Source organism: Corythoichthys intestinalis, chromosome 8 (genome assembly GCF_030265065.1).
Source record: "Corythoichthys intestinalis isolate RoL2023-P3 chromosome 8, ASM3026506v1, whole genome shotgun sequence".
NCBI lineage: Eukaryota > Metazoa > Chordata > Actinopteri > Syngnathiformes > Syngnathidae > Corythoichthys > Corythoichthys intestinalis.
In genome coordinates this window covers 51,344,791-51,363,026 of record NC_080402.1, presented here as the reverse complement: position 1 = coordinate 51,363,026, position 18,236 = coordinate 51,344,791, and the positions used below count along the sequence as shown (strand labels likewise).

Sequence of the window (18,236 nt, the reverse complement as noted above, 5' to 3'; positions counted from 1 at the left end):
AAAAATGTGAACACTGGATCAGCTTGTGCAGACGTCTGAAAGACCAGTTTAACGTCAGCAAGGTGAAGTCATTCACCTACAAATGACAATCCCAACCCATTGCCTGCCACAGCGTCCCCTGAAGAGGTAAGCCATTTTGATATTTTTACATATTTTTCAGCGCGGTGTTTTGCCGTGCTGCTTCTGTCTGATAATGAATTGTTCTTTTGCTGTCACTGAGTAGAATTTGCGATCGCTACACAAAACAAACATTATAAATTACCCCTAAGAACGGTCAGAGACGTAAGACAACCAGAGGATATAATATATAAGAAAAGACAAGGCATTTGGGGGTAATGCATAGCTTGTTGAAACAGGAGAATGTCATTGTCAGTGGCGTAAGGAAAAAGGTGTGGATCAGCTCAGCTCATTGTCAGCCCTCGACACTCAAACCATCTATTTAACTCAACATTTGTATTTTCTCCCACACCTTTACCAGTGAATTTGGCACCAGGGACATCATTTTTGGCCAGAATTGGTAGGTTTAGCTCTGTAAACATCTCCTTCCTACACTATTTCAAATCATTTACTGCTGGGGACAAACGGTAGCGTGTCTCCCCTTCGCAATAGTTGCTAATGTCATGAATATTAATGAGCGGAAGTGACGTGTAGCGTGCTGTACGCCATTGCACCCAAGAACGGTCAGAGACGTAAGACAACCAGAGGATATAATATATAAGCAAAACGGGGCATATGGTGGTAAAGGATAGATTGTTGAAACAGGAGAATATCATTGTCAGTGGCGCAAGGCAATTCACACAAAAAAAACGTGTCGATAAAAAAAGTAACTCTGAGTCAGCTCGGCCCTTTTTCCCCATCTTTTTCAGCCCTCGACACTCAAGCCATCTCTTTAACTGAACATTTGTATGTTCTTTCACATCTTTACCAGTGAATTTGGCTCCAGGCACATCATTTACAGACAGAATTGGTAGGTTTAGCTCAGTAAACATCTCGTTCGTACACTATTTCCATGCATTTACTATTCGGGACAAACGGGAGGTTGACCCACCCAGCAACAATTGCTATCGTTATGAATATATATATTTTTTTTATTTAATATTAAGTATTATAAAAAGCAAAGGCGTAGTTTTGGTCTTAACAACAGTGGGGGCGATATAACAGCATGACCTGCATGTACAGGACATTAATAAGACCAAACACATTGAGTGAACGGGTGTCAGGGCTACATTTCTCACAAATATAAACATATTTAATTGATAGTCTAAATGAATAATAATAATAATAATAATACATTTTATTTCTAGAGCGCTTTTCAGATACACAAAGACGCTTCACAAGAGGCATGGAATTACAGTACAATAAAAAGGTATTAAAAGGATTAAAAACTTAAAAGCACAAAAAAGAGGTAAAAAATATGACAGCTAGGGGTTATGGTGGGTAAGATAGAGTGAACAGGTGTGTTTTCAGTCGAGATTTGAAAAGTGATAGAGTAGATATGTTGCGGAGATCAGGGGGTAGGGAGTTCCAGCGCTGGGGGGCGCAATGACTAAAAGCTCTGGAACCAAAGGTGGAGAGGCGGACACGGGGGACGGAGAGGGGGGGAAAAGTGGTAGGGCGAAGTGAACGGGTTGGATTGTTTGGATGGAGAAGATCGCAAAGGTAGGGAGGGGCCAAGGCATGGAGTATTTTGAAGGTGATGATGAGGATTTTGTAATTGATTCTTTGTTTGACGGGAAGCCAGTGAAGTTGACGGAGGATGGGGGTAATGTGGTGTGTTGCGGGGGTTCGTGTGATGAGGCGTGCTGCTGAGTTCTGGAGGAGCTGCAGTTTCTGGAGGGACTTATTAGGGAGACCGAAGAGCAGTGAGTTACAATAATCGAGCCGGGTGGTTATTAGATTACAGACCAGGGTGGAAGCGGTATGGCGGGTGAGAGAAGGGAGGAGGCGAGAAATGTTGCGAAAGTGGAGATAGGCTGATCTGGTGATGCTGTTGATATTGACCGGAAGGAAAGTGTGCTGTCGAGGATGACACCCAGACTCTTAACCTGAGATGAAGGAGAGATCGGTAAATTGTTGATTGTAATAGAGAACTTATGGACATTAGAGAGTGTTGCAGTGGTACCAACCAAGAGGACTTCTGTTTTGGAGCTGTTAAGTAGGAGGAAGTTGGAGGAGAACCAGGAGTTAATGTCATCTAAGGAGAGGGTGAGGGAAGAAGGTGGGAGGGAGGCGGTTGGTTTTGAGGATATGTAGAGCTGGGTGTCATCCGCGTAACAGTGAAAGTGAATGTTGAGTTTGCGGAAAATGGAACCGAGGGGTAGAATGTAGATGATGAAGAGAGCGGCCCCAGGACCGAGCCCTGGGGCACGCCAGAGGAGACAGGGAGGGAACTGGATTGATGGGGGCCAAGTTTGACGAATTGTGTGCGGTTGGACAGGTAGGAAGTGAACCAGGAAAGGGGTGTGTGGGTGATACCAATGGAGGAGAGTCGATGAATGAATGATTGCTGCTGAATGATGCAAAATAAATCTGTATTGACTTACATCTTACATACTTACTATACTAGCTTTCATATGTATTGGTTCAGGTGATACACCATTCAATTCAAACATTTTTTTTTTCAAAAACTACTTAAGAAACATTTTGAAAACTTCCAGAATAAATGTCTGGATTTTTGTTTTTAGCAAATGTTCAATATTTGAACATAACTTAAATTACATTACAATCAAGGGCGTAGGTTTGGTCTCAATATTGGTAGGGACGATATAACAGCATAACCTGCATGTACACTTTTTGCTGGAGATGGGACATTAATAAGACCAAACAGATTGGATGAACGGGGGTCAGGGCTATATTTCTCACCAATATGAACCTAATTAATTGATAGGCTAAATAATTAATGCTAAATAAATCTGTATTGGCTTATATAAACTTTCACACTTGCTGTGAATTGGAAGGATCACTGCCGTCCCTCCCACTTCAATGGATTGGACGTCTATGGCCGTCTGTGGCAACCAATGAGTTAATTTTGGGGCATTTCATGTCATTTCCTGTTGGTTTTCGGCCTTTTCCTTTTGGGGCATTTATGGGTCACATCCTGTTGATTTTGGGTTACTGTGCCATTTCGTGTCATTTTCTGTTGATTTTCGGTCACTTTAACGTTAACAGTAGAAAATGTACAGGAGGATATTTCTCTCAAAGAAGCTTCGCCTCGAGTTCGAGAAATTCGCACAGATTAATGTCATGCTAACTCCGATACAGGTGGGACTTTCAGGAGCAAAATTAGTGGTGTGTTCCCCACCTCCACAACGTTGACATCTTTTTACATTACGTACAGTGGCTGCTGCTGGCGGGAAAAAAATTCTACTACCCTTCGTCTTCGAAGTGGGTTGAGGAGTCAATCAGCCAATCAAACACGCGTTTTAGAGTGGAGAAAAATGGACTGGCACATTCAGCAAGTGAAAAGGGATCAATATAAGTCAGAACATAATGAAAGTACTCTTATTCACTTAATAATGGTAATGTCATTTCTATCCTTACAACGTATGGATAGACAATCCAAATTACCTTTATAACTGAAGTCATTAATGCAAATAGGGTTGCTTAAAAATTGGTGGGGGCAATTTGAGCATCCTGAAAAGAGCATAACCTGCATGTACACTTTTTGCTGGGGACAGGACAGGGCCAAATGTCTCATTAATATGCTGATGTTTCCTACGTAAAAAGGAAAAAAGTGAAAATTGTTATCTTCACGGGAGAAAGTCATTTTTCAAAATGAGGGCATTCCTCCTTAAGACCAACAGGTTGGGTGAATGGGGTTCAGGGGTACATTTTTCACTATTATGAACCTAATTAATTGATAGGCTAAATGATCAAGGCAAAATAAATCTGCATTGACTTATACAGTATTTCATATGTATTGGTTCAGGTGATCACTGCTCAATTCAAACCTTTGTTTTCAAAAACTACCAGAGAAACATTTTGAAAACCAGAATAAATGTTGGGATTATATGAGGAAATTTATCATTGCAATATTTGAACATAAACTATAATAAGATACACAATAAATACAAACTTATTAATAATTTCTTAACTATCCAGGAATGCAAAAAAATAAATATTTCTCTTAAGACCACTCAACGTTATCTGCTTAAATAAATAAAATATAACTGAAAAACCTTCTTAGTCAGGGAATAACAAAAATAGATAAAAACGTAGAACACTACAGCTTTTGTTCACAAACACAGCCAAACTCGACAAAAACTGAAAGCTCCATTGGGCTGCTTTAAGACCATATAAAAAATAATAATGAAAATTGGGGAGAAGGGGGAAACCTCGGTTCACTACATTTCTCAGTTTAATTAATGTTACCAGTGGTAAACACATACAGGTGGACACTTCTATCTAACCCTTGTGGTAACATATAAAAACTACTAACCCGTGACGTACATATTTTACCAAAATGGTAGATGTGTTAAAAGTGTAATATCTAAGTCATTTCTGAATATTTTTTTATTTTCAATCACTCAAAATGTTCACTGGAGTCAGAGCTATCCATACACATATTGTTTTTATTTTTTTTATTTTATTATTTGCCCTCTATGGACAATAAAAGCAGTATTGTGCTATGACCAAAACCAGCTATGCTGGATATATATATATATATATATATATATATATAACAAATTTGAATTGGAAATTTTCATTCGGCATAGTTAGAGCCTTGATTAACTCAAAACGTCATAACATAATTTTTTTCTGCATTCCCATTTTTTGACAATAGCAGTTTTTTGGGGCAAATACCCTGAAACGTACATATTTTACCAAAACGGTAGATGTTTTACAGGTGTAATAACTAAGTCATTTCTGAATCTTTTTTTTTACTTTGAACTACTCAAAATGTTCTCTGGAGTCAGAGCTATCCCAACACACACACACACACACACACACACACACATATATATATATATATATATATATATATATTTTTTTTTTTTTTTTTTTTTTTTTTTAATTTCATTTTTTGCCCTCTATGGACAATAAAAGCAGTAATGTGCCATGACCAAAACCAACTATGCTAGTTATATGTGTGTAAAACAAAATTTAATTGGAAAATTTAATATGGCATAATTACAGCCTTGAATAAGTCAAAAAGTTATAAGCATATAACATATAGCAATAGCAGTACCCAAATTTTTAATACATACTTCAGTGGCTTTGACGGCATGTACTGTCTGAATGCACAGGGCCCCGGGAACCCAACGAGCTGCTCATCCACGCATACTTCGCGGCCGGAGTAGAACATTTTTTTTCAGCCGAAAGTTCCAACTGTTCCCATATTTCTGCAATTGGCGACAGTTTGTTTTCATGATGACACTGTGGTCTGCTCAATTTGTCATCAAATCGCAAAGTAAGGTTGATCTCCCTAAATCGCCGATGCGACATTGCACCCGCAAACATATGTGCGCCCGGTTTTGCTGCTCCATAAGCTTGCTGTTGCCTCATGCCTCGATCGAAACAGCCCAGCCAGTATTAATACGTCAAAACTTTTCTTGCATCCCAGGCAATGGTAGATGGTTTATTTACCTGATATGTTTCGGCGAACACTTCCGCCTTTGTCAGAGGGTCACTGATGTTGGTGTGACGCGTCTTTATCAGCTGATTGATGAAGGCGTTGTTGTTGTTTATTGCCATCATCATCGGTATCACTGACAGTTACAAGACTCTTGGAGTGACAGGTGGAAATGACAACTGCTCTGGATCGCTTTTTAACTTGTTGCATTTATTGCCGATCACACAGACACGTCCGGCTGCCTCGAACGTAGCCAGTCCAGACACTTCCTCATTACAGGGTGCGCGCTCCCTTTTTCCCCCGCCCGCGCATACGCACACACGCCTGTTGTTTCCCAGGCAACACTTGGATGCCAGATCTTTTTTTTTTTTTTTAAATCCATGTCGTGACCTGGTCATCGTTGCCTGATGGATCCTGGTCGTTGTCGGGTTCTTGCTGTGGATCCTCTAGGTCACCCTCCTCCCTATCGGAACTGAGAGACTCAGAGTCCCCAGACTATTCGTCCTCATCGGGCTGGTAATCAGGGGAAAACTCACGAGAAGATTGCTCTTGAGACGTGTCCAATTCAAATGCTTTTTCTTCATAACTGTCGCTGCTAGCCAAAATTGCCAGGTGGGCTTCGTGTTCGCTAAACGTCTTCTTTGCCATTGTTGCGGTGCAGACTGGAGGTTACTCGAGAGTGAAATGATGCCCTGTCCTTGACCAATCGGGGGCTCAAAAATTTAAGTTTAAGGCTAACATCATTATAGACGGACCAATCATAGTTTGAGATACAAATAACATCACATACATACACGTTGAGCGTTTCTACAGAGCTCCCATTCAAAGGTAAACAAAGCGTGCAAGGACTACACATTTCAAAGAATGTTTTATTTTATATTGTATTTATTTTTTGGGAAAAACAACTTGCCAGCAAGACCCACAAATACACACATGCCTCTACTAGCAATAGCGATCATATTCCCTGCCTAAAGGAAAGTCTGGTTGCTGGCCAATGCAACGAAGTGCAATCATGAGTTAGTATGTAGTGTCCCCTCATGGTGTAGAGGTGTAATCTCTCTAAACCCACATTTTTGCCATACACACGTCATTTGAGACACAACTGAAGCAATTGATGTGGTAATCGCGGGAAATGCGTTTTTACACATCAAATAATATGAATTATAATGGAAGTCTATGCTAACATTTTGGTAAATTTTGTTCGTTACGTAATCATTTTTCAAACTCCCAGCTGCAATGGTTTAGAAACGTCAGCATGTTGCCATTTGGAACTTCAGCACATTTTACACACTCCTGGGAAATTTTAGCCCCCTAGTGTTTTTTTTAGGTTGTGTTTTTTTATGCTTTTGCATTGATTTAAACATAAAATTCACCGAATTTACCAAAATGGTAGATGATGGCGCATAAGGGTTTAAGCAGCTTCATACTCAAGTTTTGCCAGTTAGCAAGTTTAAACACAGTTAATGTTACCGTCACAGTTTAATGTTATGATTACTCTGATGCAGGTGGGACTTTCAGTAGCATAGTTAGTTGTGTGTTCCCCACCGCCACAACATTGACGTCTTTTTACATTACTTACAGTGGCTGCTGCTGGCCGAAAAACTTCTAATGTACCTCCTTTTCGAAGGGGGTGAAGGAGGCGGCATGTTGTTGACATGTTGTCTTTGTCGGGGATGTGTGTGTGTGGGTGGGGGATGGACTGTCCACTGGACAAACGGACCGGCACATTCAGAAAGTGAAAAGGGATAAATGTAATTCTGAACATAATGAAAATAATTCACTTAATAATGGCGGGGTCAATTCTATTCTAACAACATATGGGAAGACAATCGAAAACTACCTGAAATTAACTTAACTCATTATATAAGATAATAAGGTTGCTTAAAAGTTGGTGGGGACAATTTGAGCATTCTGAAAAATTGGTAGTGTTATGTCCCTACAGTCCCAATGCAAACCTACGCTTTTGCTTCTAATAATAATTTTATAGACAAATGATACTATTTATAGTAGCGGTAAGGAGTTGGGGGGGGCGAGGGGGCGAAACGTTTACGTCTTCCTTGGGCGGGGGGGGGGGGGGGTAAAAGAAAAAAATCGAGAAGCAATGCAATAAAGTGATCGAGGTTTACAACAAAGTGTGTAAACGCGCGTGTTCGTGTCCATCGCACGCGCCAAATTCGCCGATGGAAGAATCCATGGGGGTTGCACGCGTCCGCGGTACCTGACTCAACCCACAGAAAAAAGACAGACCGCGCGCGTTTGTTGTCTTTTGGGCATATTTTTGGGAGGTTACTGAACAGCCCTCGCAGTATAACGCCGGGGTTGACGTTTATATACCTCCTCGAATATCTAGTTTGCCCTTGTGACTGTTCTTTTTGCACATCAGTTCGGGAAGTCAAGGAGGTTGCTGCTTTGCTTCTTTTCGGGACACGGATGGATGTCGAAACAGAAGAAGGGATGTCTCTACCCGGTATCCGACTCTTGAATCGTCCGGCGCAAGTGATGCCCAAGCAGAGGAAGGCGACGGCCAGGCGGAAAAGACGGAAAGAGTTGCTTCTGATTCAGATAGTGTTGTTCGGCGGTATGCTTCTCGTTGTCAAGGGATTTTCCATCTTCGCCGACGGGTCAGGTAGATGCTTATTTCCCCCTGTTGTATTGAAGTATGTGTGGACCCGTTGTTGCTTAACTACATTATCACGTAATTGTTAATTGTGAAGTGATCCCTCAATTTTTTGTATAAGAGATGGGTAGATGGATAATTCCAGTTCATTTAAAATACTTTAACCTTAAGGTATGATATATTTTCGATATGAAAAGTGACATTTAAATTAAGCTTGAATAGTTGATGACTAATGTCTGAAGTTTACCCCCCAAAACCTAAAATACTCAAAATAATTTTCATTAGTCCCAAACAAATTCAAATCAAGGTACCCATGCATACATGATTGGACAGTACTGTCTTACTGGGGCATGTTGATCCAAATATATGTAAGTAAATTTTTCATCGTAGTTGCGCCTGCACGGGTAAAATCTCTAAAGAAAAATTAAACAAAAATTTCTGTACAGCTTATCCTCATTATTATTGTTTTTATTTATTTATTTATTTATTTATTTTTTACTGACAAACTTCTGCTTTACTTCAGCTCTGATGTTAATGATGTTGCACAAATGTTTAAGTATTCATCAGTAATATAGTGCAAATGAGTGAAAATGTTATTATATTTTATTTTGTAAGGATGTATTGTGCACAAATTACAGTTTGCACCACTAAATACTGTATTCTACATTTGCCAATAGATTAGTAGCCACAGTGCTCTCCATAAAATAATTTAAGGAGCCCTGCCATTAGTATACAGGCTATATTGCAGTGTTTCTCAAACATTGTGAGTGGGTTAAGGACAGGTGTCTTTTATACCGATAATGAGTTGAAACAGGTGCCATTAATACAGGAAACGAGTGGAGCCTCATTAGAAGAAGTTAGACCTCTTTGACAGCCAGAAATCTTGCTTGTTTGTAGGTGACCAAATACTTATTTTCCACTCTAATTCTGGAATAAATTATTTAAAAATCAAACAATGTGATTTTCTGTTTTTTTTCCCCCACATTCTGTCTCTCATGATTGAGGTTTACCCATGTTGAACTTGCACAATTGGTGGTTGACTAAATACTTATTTGTTTCACTGTATATACACACTGCGGGCCAAAAGTATTGGTACCCCTGCAATTCTGTCAGGTAATGCTCAATTTCTCCCAGAAAAGGATTGCAATTACAAATGCTTTGGTAGTAATATCTTCATTTATTTTGCTTGCAATGGAAAAACAACAGAAAAGAGAATGGGAAAAAAAATTAAATCATTATCATTTTACACAACCCCCCCCCCCCCCCCAAATAAATAAATAAATAAATAAGGAACCAACAAGTTGCTACCAAAATCTTCCACCATAATAGTGTCTCAGTTAACTCTATGGCTGCCATTAACAGCGCACGACGCTCAATCCATTAAGACTGGGAAGGGCGAATGAACGTTCTTTTGTTCGAAACCAGAGCATTCAAAGTCACTCTTTCTGATTTTTGGGGCATTTACAGGTCACTTCCTGTTGAGTTTGAGTCACTGCCTATTCGTTCCTGGATCATTCCTTTTCTGTAACACAAAATCAAACCAAAACCAACAGTTAATGAAATGAAATGGCCCCAAATGACCTCATTGTCTGGCGTTGACTGTCACTGACTGCCATAAAAGTTGGAGGGGCATGTTTGAAGTGGGAGGGATTTTTTTGCTGCCACCCTCCCAATTCAAATGGATTGGACATCTGCTAGTGGTAAACTTATAGCAGAAAGATGAAAATAGCTTATTTTCTGTTTATTAGTCTGGTAAAATAATTTCTTGACCAATGTATTGATAATCGTTGTATCGCCATAGTGTGAGATCAGCGTTATCGTGAGCTTTGTATCGCAACTCGTATCGTATCATTAGGGCTGTCAAACGATTAAAATTTTTAATCGAGTTAGTTTCAGCTTAAAAATTAATCGTAATTAATCTTTATTAATCACAATTCAAACCATCTATAAAATATGCCATATTTTTCTGTAAATTATTGTTGAAATGGAAAGGTAAGACACAAGATGGATATATACATTCAACTTATGGTACATAAGTAATGTATTTGTTTATTATAACAATAAATCAACAAGATGGCATTAACATTATTAACATTCTGTTAAAGCGATCCATGGATAGAAAGACTTGTAGTTCTTAAAAGATAAATGTTAGTACAAGTTATAGAAATTTTATATTAAAACCCCTCTTAATGTTTTCATTTTAATACAATTTGTAAAATTTTCAATCAAAAAATAAACTAGTAGCCCGCCATTGTTGATGTCAATAATTACACAATGCTCATTGGTGCTTAAGCCCATAAAATCAGTCGCACCCAAGCGCCAGCAGAGGGTGACAAATCTCCAAAAAACACAAGTAGGAAGTTGGCATTGCACTGTGCTGTCATTTTAATCTGTTTGAGCAGGGCATGTGCGTTAATTGCGTCAAATATTTTAACGTGATTAATTTAAAAAATTAATTACCGCCCGTTAACGCGATAGTTTTGACAGCTCTAATATAAATACTGTATACACATCTTGAAACTCTTCGTGTTCAATTCTCGGTTCAAGCTCAGTTGTTGAAGCTTTTGAAAGTTTAGGTTTAAAGAAATTCTAAATATCCATCTTGCCTCCTCAAGTGTTGTTTTTGCTAAGCAAAGCAAAGGACCGTCTCTAATTTCCTACTCACATGATATGTTCGAAAAAGAATACTGACCCAGGATGAAATACTGTACCTTAAAGGATTCTTGTTTATTTCATTCATTTTAGTTGTTTTTTTGTTGCTTTACAACTTTTATAGACATTTTAATGGCTAGGTCTTTGTTTTAAAAGGGAAGTTCAGAATTTTTTCTTAATCTTTAAGATAGCGGGGGTTTTATTCGTCGATGGAATTGATTTCAAGAAGTTCCATGCAGTTATTTTTTAGTTTCACAGCTCTGGAGAGCTCCGGAGTGGCTAAGATATCACGAGTCAATGGTGCCTCCTTAGCATGTCTATAAAAAAACAATATAAACAGATCGAAATATCTATGCGGCCAAAACAATGTGCCAAACTTCTGTAATTCATTTCATTCTGCAGGACTATTTTTTTCGGTCACTCGTGCTCCGTCTGCTGTGGAGTCCCTTTTGTACCCACAAAAAAAAGCAGCGGTGAAAAACCCGAGGTGATATCCAGGGTTCCCGCAGGGTCTTAAAAAGTCCTAGAAGCATCGAATTTATGAATTTGGAAATAATACCTTTAAAAGTCTTCAAAAATGATTGAATTGTCATATCTGGGTCTTAAAATTTAGATCTACATTGAGGACCTGAAGTATTTGCACCCCCTGTGATTTGGGAAGTTCACGCACTTAAAAAATAGGTAGAGGTCTGAAATATCAATCATAAATGCATTTCCACTCATAGACACATATTCGAGAAAAAAAATCCAGAACTCACATTGTATGATTTTTTAAAATTATTTATTTGTAATTTACTGATATTTCTACCAATGAGAATCAGCAATAATTATGACACCCAAAGAGTTGTCAGTCTTCTATAAAAAAAAGTCCACCTTTACCCCATAAGTAACCACCCACCCATCACCCATTTGAGCCCATTCTTGTCACCTTTGCACCCCACAGTCAGTCATTATCCAACTGCCAAGATGAGAGAGCTTTCGAAAGACACCAGAGAAAACATTGATGAGCTCCACAAAGCTGGAAAAGGCTATGGGACAATTGGAAAACAGCTTGGTGAGAATAAATTAACATTTGCTGCAATTGTTAGAAAGTGAAAAAGGCTAAACATGACTGATAATCTACCTCGGATTGGGGCTCCGTGTAGAATCTCTTGTCGTTGGGCACCACTCATAATGAGAAAAGTGAGGGCTCAGCCTAGAACTACACGGCAGGAGCTGGTTAATGAACTGAAGAAAGATTGATGCACAGTTTCAAAGGCTACAGTCTGTAGAAACCTACGGTGCAATGGTTTAAAATCACGCATTGCTCAGATGGTTCCCCTGTTGAAGCCCGTACATGTGAAGGCCCATCTAAAGTTTGCCATGGAACATCTGAATGATGCAGAGGGGTCATGGGAGAATGTCATGTGGTCCAATGAGACCAAAGTAGAACTTTTTGGTGCAAACTTTACTCATCGTGTGTGGAGGAAAAAGAAGGATGAGTACAATCCCAAGAACACCATCCCCATTGTTAGGTATGGGGGTGGAAACCTCATGCTTTTCGGCAAATAGAACAGGACGACTGTACTGTATGAAGCAAAGGATGAATGGTGAAATGTATTGTCAGATTTTGAGCCACAACCCCCTTCCCACAGTCAGAGACTTGAAGGTGAGTCGTGGCTGGATCTTCCAACATGACAATGATCTGAAGCACACATCCAAGCTATGTGTGGAGGAATGGGCCAAAATCCTTGTTTCCATATGTGAAAAGCTGGTGAAGAACTCCAGAAAGCATCTAACCTCTGTAATTGCAAACGAAGGCTTTTGCTCTAAATATTAGCACTGATTTTCTCAGGGGCACAAATACTTATGAACCTCAGTAAATTACAAATACATTATTGAAAAATCATCCAATGTGAGTTCCGGATTTTTTTTTGATTATGTCTCTATAAGTGGATATGCACCTACAGTGTATCACAAAAGTGAGTACACCCCTCGCATTTCTGCAGATATTTATCTTTTCATGGGACAACACTGACAAAACACTTTGACACTTATATAATAGAGTTAATTTATTTACCCCCCAAAATAACTCAAAATATAGCCATTAATATCGAAACCCCTGGCAACAAAAGTAAGTACACCCCTTAGAAACTACGTACATCCCTAAATGTCCAAATTCAGTACTGCTTGTCATTTTCCCTCCCAAATATCATGTGACTCGTTACAGGAGTGCTGTCAGCATTGCTGCAGAGATTGAAGAGGTGGGGGTTCAACCTGTTAGTGCTCAGACCATACGCCGCACTCTACATCAAATTGGTATGCATGGCCATCACCCCAGGAGGAAGCCTTTTCTGAAGACGGTACACAAGAACGCCCGCCCGTCTCATCAGACCATAGGACATGGTTCTAGTAATCCATGTGCTTTGTTGACATACAGTGCCTTGCAAAAGTATTCGGCCCCCTTGAATCTTGCAACCTTTCGCCACATTTCAGGCTTCAAACATAAAGTTATGAAATTTAATTTTTTTGTCAAGCGGACACAATCGTGAAGTGGAAGAACATTTATTGGATAATTTAAACTTTTTTAACAAATAAAAAACTGAAAAGTGGGGCATGCAATATTATTCGGCCCCTTTACTTTCAGTGCAGCAAACTCACTCCAGAAGTTCAGTGAGGATCTATGAATGATCCAATGTTGTCCTAAATGACCGATGATATAAATAGAATCCACCTGCGTGTAATCAAGTCTCCGTATAAATGCACCTGCTCTGTGATAGTCTCAGGGTTCTGTTTAAAGTGCAGAGAGCATTATGAAAACCAAGGAACACACCAGGCAGGTCCGCGATACTGTTGTGGAGAAGTTTAAAGCCGGATTTGGATACAAAAAGATTTCCCAAGCTTTAAACATCTCAAGGAGCACTGTGCAAGCCATCATATTGAAATGGAAGGAGCATCAGACCACTGCAAATCTACCAAGACCCGGCCGTCCTTCTAAACTTTCTTCTCAAACAAGGAGAAAACTGATCAGAGATGCAGCCAAGAGGCCCATGATCACTCTGGATGAACTGCAGAGATCTACAGCTGAGGTGGGAGCGTCTGTCCATAGGACAACAATCAGTCGTACACTGCACAAATCTGGCCTTTATGGAAGAGTGGCAAGAAGAAAGCCATTTCTGAAAGATATCAATAAAAGTCTTGTTTAAAGTTTGCCACAAGCCACCTGGGAGACACACCAAACATGTGGAAGAAGGTGCTCTGGTCAGATGAAACCAAAATTGAACTTTTTGGCCACAATGCAAAACGATATGTTTGGCGTAAAAGCAACACAGCTCATCACCCTGAACACACCATCCCCACTGTCAAACATGGTGGTGGCAGCATCATGGTTTGGGCCTGCTTTTCTTCAGCAGGGACAGGGAAGATGGTTCAAAGTGACGGGAAGATGGATGCAGCCAAATACAGGAACATTCTGGAAGAAAACCTGTTGGTATCTGCACAAGACCTGAGACTGGGACGGAGATTTATCTTCCAACAGGACAATGATCCAAAACATAAAGCCAAATCTACAATAGAATGGTTCAAAAATAAACGTATCCAGGTGTTAGAATGGCCAAGTCAAAGTCCAGACCTGAATCCAATCGAGAATCTGTGGAAAGAGCTGAAGACTGCTGTTCACAAACACTCTCCATCCAACCTCACTGAGCTCGAGCTGTTTTGCAAGGAAGAATGGGCAAGAATGTCAGTCTCTCGATGTGCAAAACTGATAGAAACATACCCCAAGTGACTTGTAGCTGTAATTGGAGCAAAAGGTGGCGCTACAAAGTATTAACGCAAGGGGGCCGAATAATATTGCACGCCCCACTTTTCAGCTTTTTATTTGTTAAAAAAGTTTAAATTATCCAATAAATTTTGTTCCACTTCACGATTGTGTCCCACTTGTTGTTGATTCTTGACAAAAAATTAAAATTTTATATCTTTATGTTTGAAGCCTGAAATGTGGCGAAAGGTTGCAAGGTTCAAGGGGGCCGAATACTTTTGCAAGGCACTGTATCTTCAGCAAACTGTTTGCGGGGTTTGGGTGACAGACATGCACACCAATTTGATGTAGTGTGCGGCGTATGTCTGAGCACTAACAGGCTGACCCCCCACCTCTTCAATCTCTGCAGCAATGCTGACAGCACTCCTGTAACAAGTCCCATGATATTTTGGAGGGAAAATGACAAGCAGTACTCAATTTGGACATTAAGGGATGTACATAGTTTCTATGGGGTGTACTCATTTTTGTTGCCAGGGGTTTAGATATTAATGGCTACATTTTGAGTTATTTTAAGGTGAAAATAAACTAACTCGATTATATAAGCTGCACTCAGACTACTTTTAATTGTGTCCAAGTGTCATTTTGTCAGTGTTGTCCAATGAAAAGATATACTTAAATATCTGCAGAAATGCGAGGGGTTTACTCACTTTTATGATACACAGTATGTGTGACTATTTTCTAAGTGGGTGAACTCACAAAATCACAAGGGGCGCAAATACGTCTGCTCCTCACTGAATGTAACAAAGTTTGTTGCGATATGCAATAAGTCCATTTATCGCATTATGAATAAAAATGAGGCCGGTAATTTTGACGGCTAGGTTTCATGGCCACGTGCGTGCGCGCGTCCCTACATTTGTGCATGTGTGTACACGTGCATGTTGATGGCATATGAGTCTCCAGTTTCTTTCACAGATGTTTATTAGTCATGAACACGCTGTAGAATTAAAGTTCAGACATACAAAATTAAGGAAACACATCTTAACCAATTTTCGATTTGATTGAACTTAGCCAAATGATGTCTATCCAGCTTGATACTGTATATCAAATGCTTGGTTTTGTCATCGTTTCATCTTTCCTCTCGAGTATGGATTCTATACAATAAAGTGTGAATGGGGCAACCCTTGTGTGTTAAATGCATTTCTCTTGTCCCCATGGTGTTCTTGTCAACTCGTAATTAGTTAGCTGAAAGATCAATTAAAATTGATAATTTATGATGTGCTTAATTGAGCTTGATGTTTCAGAACAGGAAGCAGGGCACTCAATGCTTCCTCACAGGGGCCCATTAATCATTTCTGCGCTCCTTTATCCATGTGCAAGATAAACAATGTGGGAGGAAGGGATGGCGCTAACACTTGAGCACTGGCACACGAACAAGCCTCTTCCACTGCTGCTCTTTGATGTAGTGAAGGTGAGGCATGATAAGGAGTTCAGGCATGCGCAGAGGATACCTTAAAAACTTTTTAAACATTTTATTTATTTATTTATTTTTATTTCAAATTGATTCAAACTCCACTTATGCATTAGAAGTCCATGTAGTTGCCCCCCCCCCATCAGATACAAATTTATAGAAAAACAATTATTGTTTATGCTAGGTCTGTGCTCGTTTGTGCTGAAAACATTTTTGTTTGTGCTACTATCATATGTGAAATGTTAACAATTCTTTTATAGGCCAGTCTGAGGTCAACCAGCCTCCCATTTTGATTAAAATGGTGTCAATCGTTTCTACTACCTTTGTGCTGTAAAAACTTTCTTTTGTGCTCCTTTTGTTTTTGAGATAAAGTGATCACTCACTAAATTTCTTGCCCTCAGTCCATCGCGGATTATTTTTCAATTGAAAAATAATGAATAAATCCAATATTTTGTAGAGCTGTCCCGATCCGATCACGTAGTCTCCTACTCTGCCCACTGCTTCTTTTCTTTGTCAGGCAGTGCACAGGAGTTGCTTGTTACAAGCCGAAGCTTCAAGGCACCACATGTGTCAATCATCGTTTAGCTTGTTAAACACTTACAGTGGCAACTCATTTGAAGTGCTTAAAAACAATTTATTAATTTGTATATATATATATATATATATATATATATATATATATATATATATATATATATAGAGCGAGAGAGAGACCCCAATCACCAACGTCACACAATCACGTGATCACTGTAATATGCCGCCATATTGTCCGTCATTGTGGTCGTATTGTCAATGATCGTAGTTTGTAAAGGTGGATTCACTTGCAAATTATGGACGCTCCGGTGCTTTCAGATGCTGTAAACTCATTGGATGAGTTGCATAAAAGCCGTTATTTGGAAAAGCTTAGGTCGATCCAGTCGCCAGATCCATATTTGATGCCCAAACCGATGTTTCCTCCCGTCCGGTCCCGTCCCGTGCGTCAGAGCTCGTCCTGAGACCACCAAACTTCCAATCATACTCCAGGTTATGTCACGATGAGGAGTCGGGTACCCAAAATCGGCACCGGCCCGAATATAAACCGACATTTGGTCAGCTGAGCGTTACCGTTGTCATGATTGTAAAATGAAATTAGATCGACAACGGGCCGGTGTGTGCCGAAAAATAGCTGCCCCACGTGAAATGTTCCCCCTGCTGGGAGCGCTTATTTATAATGCTTTATCGATGTGGACGCATTACAGCATGGGTGTCCAAACCTGTCCGCAAGGGCCGCTGTGGGTCCTGGTTTTTGTGCCTACCAATCGAGCACAGACAGTTTAACCAATGAAGTTTGTGCTAAAACAAGCAGCACCTGACTGCAATCAACTGATTACACTTGTGAGACACCAGATTGGTGAAAAGATTTCATCTTGTTTTGTAGGAATGAAATCCAGCACCCACTGCGGCCCTATGTGGAATAGTTTGGATACCACTGCATTACAGTAATGGATTTACGACTAAGATCATTTTTAAATAATTAAATTACACAAAATATTAGTAATGTATTTTAGTAACAAATCGTGGACTGAGCCACATAACCATCTTTGAATAGAAATGTATTAGTCTACAGGTTTTCACAACCATATCCCAATGACAATCACACAGGTATGACATTTATTAGTTCAAGCAGAGTAAAATATTACATATTCACGGTGCAAGAAAGTCGTTTCCATGTGGGTGCTCCCGTCAGGGGGGACATTTCACGCAGGGCGGCTATTTTTCGGCACAACACCTGTTGTTGCGCTCACCTTCTTGCTGCGGGAATGTGGCGACGAGCTTCGTAGTCTCCGTCTGATGATTTCTGCGATCATGTTGGCATCATATTGATGTTTCCGCCGCTGTCTAACGGCTGTCGACACAAACGCATCATGGACCGAGATCAACAAACCGTGCTGCTTTCGAGATTTGCCCTTTTAACAATGGGTACACAGCAACTACTAAAATGACCGTTTATCTTCTCTGTTACTGCAACCAACCGCCACACATCCCTTCACCATTTTGATTAATCAATGTTAACGGTTGTCAGGAAGGTTTTTGGGTTCGTTTACTATGCGGTGATTCCTTAGACAAGCAGAAAAACACGCAGTAATAGGAGGAATGTTCGTACCGGTAATATGTAAACACGATGAGCAGACGGATGATATGGCGGCAC

The 18,236-nt window shown here is 39.9% G+C and overlaps 1 protein-coding gene across 2 annotated transcripts in view; it reads left to right on the top strand.

The window, feature by feature from the left end:
• Positions 1-7,688: 7,688 nt before the first annotated feature.
• Positions 7,689-18,236, top strand: part of LOC130920244 (sodium/potassium/calcium exchanger 3-like) — an 88,126-nt gene continuing 77,578 nt past the window's right edge. For both annotated transcript variants that reach the window (XM_057843309.1, XM_057843308.1), the window contains exon 1: positions 7,689-8,198. In XM_057843309.1, coding sequence (XP_057699292.1) covers positions 8,003-8,198 — 196 coding nt within the window. In that variant the 5' untranslated portion in view covers positions 7,689-8,002. The remainder of the gene's footprint in view (positions 8,199-18,236) is intronic.